Source organism: Solanum lycopersicum, chromosome 6 (assembly GCF_036512215.1).
Source record: "Solanum lycopersicum chromosome 6, SLM_r2.1".
Taxonomy (NCBI): domain Eukaryota; kingdom Viridiplantae; phylum Streptophyta; class Magnoliopsida; order Solanales; family Solanaceae; genus Solanum; species Solanum lycopersicum.
In genome coordinates this window covers 32,728,564-32,737,617 of record NC_090805.1, presented here as the reverse complement: position 1 = coordinate 32,737,617, position 9,054 = coordinate 32,728,564, and the positions used below count along the sequence as shown (strand labels likewise).

The window sequence follows — 9,054 nt, the reverse complement described above, 5'->3', positions numbered from 1 at the left end:
ATTATCAATGATTCTTGTACTTGTTGTTGCCACCTGTTGAGTATTGTAGTTGATTTTATGATATTATTTGATATATATTGCCACCTGTGTTTTGTACTGACCCCTACTTGCATGTTTTTTTTTTGTTAATTGTGGAGTGCAGCCAACGTACTGTCGTCTTCATCAACTCAACCACAACTCTAGCCAGTCTTCATCACGTCAGATTTCAGGGTGAGCTAATGTTTCTAGCTTGGACTGGATCTTCTTCTTCACGTCTTGATGCCTTGATGTTCTGGCATGGACTAACTGTTTAGTTATTTTAGCTTCTTAGATACTCTTATATTTACTAAGTTGAGGATAGATGTTCTTGTGGTGATGACTTCCAGATTTTTGGGAGTTATAAGTATTGAATTTTAGAAGTTATTAATTGATTTCATTAATGAGTTTTAAGTCTTCCGCATTATTTTCTGTTTATTATGGTTGAAATGTTGGGGTTTAGATTGGTTGGTTCACTCACATAGGAGGGTAAGTGTGGGTGCCACTCGTGGCTCGTTTTGGGTCGTGACAAACATGGTATCAGAGCATTAGGTTCGTTGGTCTCATCACACAAGAACGAGTCTAGTAGAGTCTTGAGGAACGGTGGGGGGACGCCTTTACTTTTCTTTGAGAGGCTATAAGACTTTAGGAAAATTCTATTTTTTCTTTCTTTCGTGCTATTACATGGATCCAATTGGTATCTAGGTGATACAAATTTGTATCCGACCATCTTCACTCTATTTCGCAGATGGTTAGAACTAGAGTAACAACCAAGCCAACACCAGCACCGGCAAGACAAGAGGCGTCTGAGCCAGCCACTGAGACTGTAGCTCAAAGAGGAGTAGTGGCAAGAGGCCGTGGTAGAGGCCGCAGGAGGACGTCCTCTAGAGGAAGAGGACAAGCACGTGGCCCATCTAGTACAAGCGCGGTTACTCCTCCACCGACTGAGGAAGTAGTAATAGAGGGGGAGGAAGGGGAGAATGAGCAAGTGCAGAATGAGGAATTACCAACCCAACCTACCCCAGAGATGATTAATCAGGTTCTTGCTTACCTTAGTGGGTTATCTGATCTGGGCCAGACACCTCCAGTGTTTTCTGCACCAGTACCTCAGGTTCCAGAAGTACGACAGGCCGCTGCTGAGGCTCCCCGCATGGATGCCTCATTGGAAATAAGCACGTTTTCTTATTTGACGACAGTGCCTATAATGACAAGCAATCAACATGAACTTTTCAGCAAGTTCTTGAAATTGAAACCCCCAGTCTTCATGGGTGCATAATCTGAGGATGCCTACGATTTTCTGGTTGATTGTCATGAGTTACTACATAAAATGGGCATAATGGAACGATTTGGCATTGAGTTTGTAACCTATCAGTTTCAGGGAAATGCCAAAATGTGGTGGCGATCTCATGTGGAGTGTCAAGCCGCACAAGCACCACCTATGACTTGGGCGTCATTCTCTAGCTTATTTATGGAGAAGTATATCCCCCGGACCTTGAGGGATAGGAGGAGAGATGAGTTCTTGAGCCTAGAGCAAGGTAGGATGTCGGTTACTGCGTATGAGGCTAAGTTTCGTGTATTATCCAGGTATGCCACCCAGCTTTGCTTCAGTCCACAAGAGCGGATTCGCCGTTTTGTGAAGGGGTTGAGGTCAGATTTGCGAATTTCAGCCTTACAGGTAGCGGCTACAGCGAAATCCTTTCAGGAAGGGGTAGACTTCGTGATAGAGGTAGAGGGAGTGAAGCCAGATGACTTCACCATGGCATCGAAATCTAAAAGGTTTCATAAGGGAGGTGAGTTTAATGGTTCTTACTCCAGAGGGCAGGGTTCAGGAGGTTATCCAGTCCGACCTATTTAGTCTTCACTGCAGACTGTAGTTGGGGGTCCACCGCAGACCGGTCAACACTTCTCTGAGTTTGGAGGTTATCCCTTGACTTCGTCATTCTCACAGAGACCTATGCTTGAATCAAGAGAGTGTTATGGATGTGCGGAGAATGGACACATTAAGATGTATTGTCCAAAACAGAGTTACAGACCTCAAATAGTCAGAGGTAGAGGTGGTCATGGAAGAGGCCGTCATTCTAGAGGGTGTGGTGGCCGAGGTAATTGTGGTCACCAAAACGGCCGCGGTAACGGACAAACTGGAAATACTACAGCGCAACATGGTAGGAGAAATGGACAGACCGGTGATAGGGCCCATTGTTATGCTTTCCCTGGGAGATCTGAAGCGAAGACATCTGATTCTGTCATCACAGGTAATCTTTTGGTTTGTGATTGCATGGCTTTTGTATTATTTGATCCTGGATCCACATTTTCATATGTATCCTCCTCATTTGCTACTAGTTTTAATTTACATTGTGAATTGCTTGACATGCCTATTCGTGTTTCTACTCCGGTGGGTGAGTCTGTGATAGTTGAAAAGGTGTATAGGTCTTTTCCCATGACTTTTATAGAGAGCAATACTCATGTAGACTTGGTTATATTAGAAATGGTTGACTTCGATGTAATTCTGGGTATGACTTGGCTTTCTGCAAACTTCACAATCTAAGATTGCAATGCCAAAACTGTGACATTGGCCAAGCCTGTGACAGATCCGTTTGTGTGGGAGGGTGACTACACTTCTACTCCAGTTCGTATCATCTCCTTCATTCATGCTAAGAGAATGGTTAGAAAGGGTTCTTTAGCTTTCTTGGCACACCTCAGGGATGATACTACCCAAGTACCCTCCATTGAGTCGGTTCCGGTAGTCCGTGAGTTTCTGGATCGCTTTCCTGCAGACCTTCCTGGTATGCCACCGGATAGAGATATTGACTTTTGCATTGATCTGGAGCCGGGTACTCTCCCCATTTCCATAACTCCTTATAGAATGGCTCCAGTGGAGTTAAGGGAGTTAAAGGCCCAACTTCAAGAGTTGTTAAGTAAAGGTTTCATTAGACCAAGTGCATGCCCTTGGGGTGCTCCGATGTTATTTGTGAAGAAGAAGGATGGGAGTTTTCGGATGTGCATAGACTACCGGCAGTTGAACAAGGTAACTATTAAGAAAAAGTATCCCATTCCTTGCATTGATGACTTGTTCGATCAGTTACAAGGTGCTTGTGTCTTCTTTAAGATCGACTTGAGATCTGGTTATCATCAATTGAAAATACGGGCAATGGATATGCCCAAGACTGCTTTCCGGACCAGGTATGGGCATTATGAGTTCTTAGTAATGTCTTTTGGGCTTACGAATGCCCCTACTGCTTTCATGAGCTTGATGAATGGGATTTTTAAGCCATATTTGGATCTCTTTGTCATTGTATTCATCGATGATATACTTGTATACTCAAAGAGAAGGAAAGAACATGAAGAGCATTTGAGAATTGCATTGGAAATGTTGAGGGAGAAAAAGCTTTATGCCAAATTCTCCAAGTGTGAGTTTTGGCTAGATTCAGTGTCCTTTTTGGGGCACGCGGTTTCTAAGGAAGGAGTGATGGTGGATCCTTCTAAGATTGAAACAGTGAGAAATTGGGTAAGACCTACTAATGTGTCTGAAAAAAGGAGCTTTGTTGGTTTAGCCATCTACTACCGTCGATTTGTCAAGGGATTCTCTTCTATTGCTTCCCAATTGACGAACTTGACTAAGAAGAATGTTCCATTTGTATGGTCGGATGAATGTGAAGAAAGCTTTCAGAAACTCAAGACCTTGCTGACTACTGCACCTATCCTTACCTTGCCAGTAGAGGGTAAGAACTTCATTGTTTATTGTGACGCATCCTATTCTGGTTTGGGTGCAGTGCTAATGCAAGAGAAGAATGTAATTGCTTATGCTTCGAGGCAATTAAAGGTGCATGAACATAACTTCCGACCCACAATTTGGAATTGGCCGCAGTTGTGTTTGCATTAAAACAATGGAGACATTATCTATATGGGGTCAAGTGTGAAGTCTATACGGATCATCGTAGCCTACAGTATGTCTTTACTTAGAGGGATTTGAATTTGAGACAGAGGAGGTGGATGGAACTACTAAAGGATTATGATGTTACCATCTTGTATCACCCAAGAAAGGCTAATGTTGTGGAAGACGCCTTAAGTAGAAAAGCATGGAGCATGGGTAGTTTAGTCCACTTACAAGTTTTTAGACGCCCATTGGCTAGAGAGGTTCAGACTCTGGCTAACGACTTTATGAGGTTAGAAGTAAATGAGAAGGGAGGATTTTTGGCCAGTGTGGAGGCAAGATTTTCTTTTCTTGACAAGATCAAGGGAATATAGTTTGATGATGAGAAACTAAGCCGAATTCGGGATACGGTGTTGCGAGGAGAGGCTAACGAAGCAATAATGGATGAGGAAGGTGTTTTGAGAATTAAGGGAAGGGTATGTGTGCCCCGTGTTGATGATTTGATCCACACTATTCTTACAGAGGCTCATAGTTCCGGATATTCTATACATCCTGGTGCAACAAAGATGTACCGTGACCTAAAGCAACACTTTTCGTGGAGTAGAATGAAGTGAGACATTGTTGATTTTGTTGCCAAATGTCCAAATTGTCAACAAGTAAAGTTTGAACACCAGAGGCCCGGAGGAACACTTCAGAGAATGCCCATTCCTGAATGGAAGTGGGAGAGAATTGCAATGGACTTCGTGGTTGGTCTTCCAAAGACATTGGGGAAGTTTGACTCCATTTGGGTAATTGTGGACAGATTAACTAAGTCTTCTCACTTCATCCCGGTCAAGGTGACCTACAATGCAGAGAAGTTAGCCAGACTCTACATCTCAGAAATTGTTCGATTGCATGGAGTTCCACTTTCCATCATATCAGATAGAGGTACGCTGTTTAATTCTAAGTTTTGGAGAACATTGCATGCTGAATTAGGTACTAGGTTGGACCTTAGTACTGCATTTCACCCTCAGACCGATGGTCAGTTTGAGCGAACAATTCACGTGTTAGAAGATATGTTTCGTGCATGTATGATAGAATTTGGGGGTCATTGGGATAACTTCTTACCCTTAGCGGAGTTTTCATACAATAATAGCTATCACTCAAGTATTGATATGGCTCCTTTCTAAGAATTGTATGGGAGGAGATGTAGGTCTTCCATTGGTTTGTTTGATGCATTTGAGGCTAGACCTTGGGGTACTGATATTTTGAGGGATTCATTAGAGAAGGTGAAATCTATTCAAGAAAAGCTTTTAGTGGCTCAAAGCAGGCAAAATGAATATGCAGATCGAAAGGTTAAAGACTTGGAGTTCATGGAGAGTGAGCAAATCTTGCTGAATGTTTTGCCCATGAAAGGGGTGATGATTATTGGACCATTTGAAGTACTTAAGAGAGTAGGGGAGGTGGCTTATGAATTAGCCTTGACCCCAGCACTCTCAGGAGTGCACTCGGTATTTCATGTGTCTATGCTGAAAAGATTCCATGGTGATGGAAACTACATCATTCGTTGGGATTCAGTTCTTCTTGATGAGAATTTGTCTTATGAGGAGGAGTCTGTTGCTATCTTAGATAGGGAAGTCCGCAAGTTAAGGTCAAGGGAGATTGCATCTGTCAAGGTTCAATGGAAGAATCGTTCAGTCGAAGAGTCCATTAGGGAGAAGGAGGCTGATATGCAAGAAAGATATCCACACCTGTTTACAGATTCAGGTGCTCCTTTTCGCCTTTGTTTTTCTTCTCGTGATCGTTTGGGGACGAACGATTGGTAAATTGGTATCTATTGTACCAAACTGTTAGTCGTTTGGAGCAGTAGAGTTTATTTCTTGTAATTATAGTCTGAGTCGACAGATCCTACGATGGACCGTCATGGGCACGACAGACCGTCGAGGGTGTGTCGTTCCAAAACACTTAGAATTTTGAAAAATTGGGTGCTGAGAACAACTCTCTGAACTTCTTGACGACATGGAAGGATGGACCGTCGTAGGCACGACGGACCGTCACAGGCCCTTCAGTAAATTTCAGTCTCTGAACTCTGTAACGACTCAGTAGGACGGACCGCCGCAGGCACGACGGCCCGTCACAGACTGCGTGACCCTGACTGGGTCGGATTCCTGTTAAATATTTTAAGGGGCATTTTGGACTATTCCTGCTTATAATTATAAAGTTAGTGGTTTAATGTTAATAATTTAATTACTTGAGGGTTAAAAGAGAGAACCTTGAAACAAGTAGTGGGGTATTTTATAATCTTTTATACTTAGTTATATGCTAATTAGGGTAAAAGAAAGTGTGTTTCAATAAGAAAAAGAAAAAGAACAGAGAGAGCGGGAGAAACGATCGATTGACAGAGAGGAAGAACGCAGCTTTGGGAAAGTATATTGCTTGACTTCAATTCTTCGGTGCAGGTAGGCTATGGTTTATGCTATTTCATAGTAAACTCTTAATAGCGAATGATATGTATTGGGTAGTATTGTAAACTCTTCTATATGCTTAATTGTGTTCTTGTATGATGCGATTATATAATTGTGATAAAATCAGCATGATGAGGCTGTTGAATCTTAAATCTTAAAACCTCTTTGTTAATGATGAGTCCTTGGTATAAAAGAGGTCTTGATGAACTAAAAGAATGAGGTTAATGGATCGGGTGTCACGAACCGACACATAGTATTATGGGATCGGGTGTCAGGAACCAACACATAGTATTATGGGATCGGGTGTCACGAACCGACACGTAGTATTAGGGGATCTAGTGTCACAAACCGACACATAGTATTAGGGTATAGGGTGTCATGAACTGACACATAGTATTAGGTGATCGGGTGTCACAAACCGACACATAGTATTAGGGGGATCGAGTGTCACGAACACACACGTAGTATTAGGGGATCGGAGTGTCACGTCACGACACCAGGATAGTAAAAAGAATGAATCTTGAATGATGTTAATATACTCAATTTAATGAACCTATTTCCCAAATGAGTATGGTATGGAGGCTTGAGTCCTCATGGGTGTACTTGGCGTTATTATCAATGATTCTTGTACTTGTTGTTGCCACCTGTTGAGTATTGTAGTTGATTTTATGATATTATTTGATATAGATTGCTTTCTATTTTGAGTTGGCCGATGATATCTACTCAGTACCTGTGTTTTATACTGACCCCTACTTGCATGTTTTCATTTTATTAATTGTGGAGTTCAGCCAATGTACCGTCGTCTTCAACTCAACCGCAACTCTAGCCAGTTTTCATCACGTCAGATTTCAGGGTGAGCTAATATTTCTAGCTTTGACTGGATCTTCTTCTTCACGTCTTGATGCCTTGAGGTTCTGGCATGGACTAATTGTTTAGTAATTTTAGCTTCTTAGATACTCTTAGATTTAGTAAGTCGAGGATAGATGTTCTTGTGGTGATGACTTCCAGATTTTGGGGAACCATAAGTATTGAATTTTAGAAGTTATTAATTGATTTCGTTAATGAGTTTTAAGTCGTCCGCATTATTTTCTGTTTATTATGGTTGAAATGTTGGGGTTTAGATTTGTTAGTTCGCTCACATAGGAGGGTAAGTGTGGGTGCCACTCGAGGCTCGTTTTGGGTCCTGACACTTTTTCTCCGTCAACATTTCCAATACAATTCTCAAGTGGTCCTTATGTTCTTTCCTGCTCTTCGAGTATACCAGTATATCATCAATGAATACAATGACAAAGAGATCCAGATAAGGCTTAAAATTCCCGTTCATCTAGCTCATGAACGCAGCAGGGGCATTCTTAAGCCCAAAAGACATTACTAAGAACATGTAATGCCCATACCTGGTCAGAAAAGCAGTTTTGGGCACATCCGTTGCCCGTATTTTCAGTTGATGATAACAAGATCTCAAATCAATTTTTGAGAAGGTACAAGCACCTTGTTACTGATCGAACAAATCATCGATGCGAGGAAGAGGATAATTGTTCTTAATGGTTACCTTATTCAGTTGCCTGTAGTCTATGCACATCCGAAAACTTCAGTCCTTCTTCTTCACAAACAAAATAGGAGCACCGCAAGGGGATGCACTTGGTCTAATAAAGCCTTTGCTTAAAAACTCTTAAAGTTGGGCCTTTAACTCTCTTAACTCAGCGGGAGCCATTCTATAAGGGGGTATGGAAATGGCGCGAGTACCGGGCTCCAGATCAATACAGAAGTCAATATCTCTATCCGGTGGCATACCTGGAAGGTCTGCAGGAAACACATCCAGAAACTCACGGACTATCGAAACTAACTCAATTGAAGGTACTTGGGTAGTATCATCCATGAGGTGTGTCAAGAAAGCTAAACACCCTTTACTAACCATTCTCTTATCACGAAGAAAGGAGATAATACGAACTGGAGTGGAAGTGTAGTCACCCACCCATACGAACAGATCTGTCCCAGGCTTGGCCAACGTTAAAGTTTTAGCATTACAATCTAAGATTGCAAAATTTGGAGAAAGCCAAGTCATACCCACAATTACATCGAAGTCAACCATTTCTAGGATAACATAGTCTACTTGAGTATTGCGCCCCACAAATGTCACAAGACAAGACCTATACACCTTTTCAACTATCACAGACTCACCCACCGGAGTAGAAATACGAATAGGCATGTCAAGTAATTCACAATGTAAATTAAGACCTGTAGCAAATGAGGAAGATACATATGAAAATTTGGAGCCAGGATCAAATAATACAGAAGCCATGCAATTACAAACCAAAAGATTACCTGTGATAACAACATCTCCGCTTCAGACCTCCCAAGGAAAGCATAACAATGGGCCCTATCACTTGTCTACCCGTTTCCCCTACCATGTTGTGTTCCAGTAGTTCCAGTTTGCCCGCCACCCCGGTTGATTTGGTGACCTCCATTACCTTGGCCACCCCGTCCTCCAGAATAGCAGCCTCTTTCATGACCACCTCTACATCTAACTATTATGGGTCTGTAACTCTGTTTTGGACAATACCTCCTAATATGTCCAGTCTCCCCACATCCATAACACTCTCTAGGTTCAAACATAGGTCTCTGTGAGAACGACGGAGTCTGGGGATAACCCCCAAACTAAGAGAAGTGTTGACCGGTCTGCGGTGGACCCCCAGCTACAGCCTGCAGCGAAGACTGAATAGGTTG

The 9,054-nt window shown here is 42.3% G+C and overlaps 1 protein-coding gene across 1 annotated transcript; it reads right to left on the bottom strand.

Moving 5' to 3' along the window:
• Nucleotides 1-7,999: 7,999 nt before the first annotated feature.
• LOC138349339 (uncharacterized) lies at nt 8,000-8,419 on the bottom strand. The gene has a single exon (XM_069299664.1). The coding sequence runs from the start codon at nt 8,417-8,419 to the stop codon at nt 8,000-8,002; it is 420 nt and encodes a 139-aa protein (XP_069155765.1).
• Between the last annotated feature and the right edge of the window lie 635 nt (nt 8,420-9,054).

What these genes read in the sequence shown, in the direction of transcription:
- LOC138349339 (XM_069299664.1), bottom strand. Translation starts at nt 8,419, where the DNA reads ATGGTTGACTTCGATGTAATTGTGGGTATGACTTGGCTTTCTCCAAAT.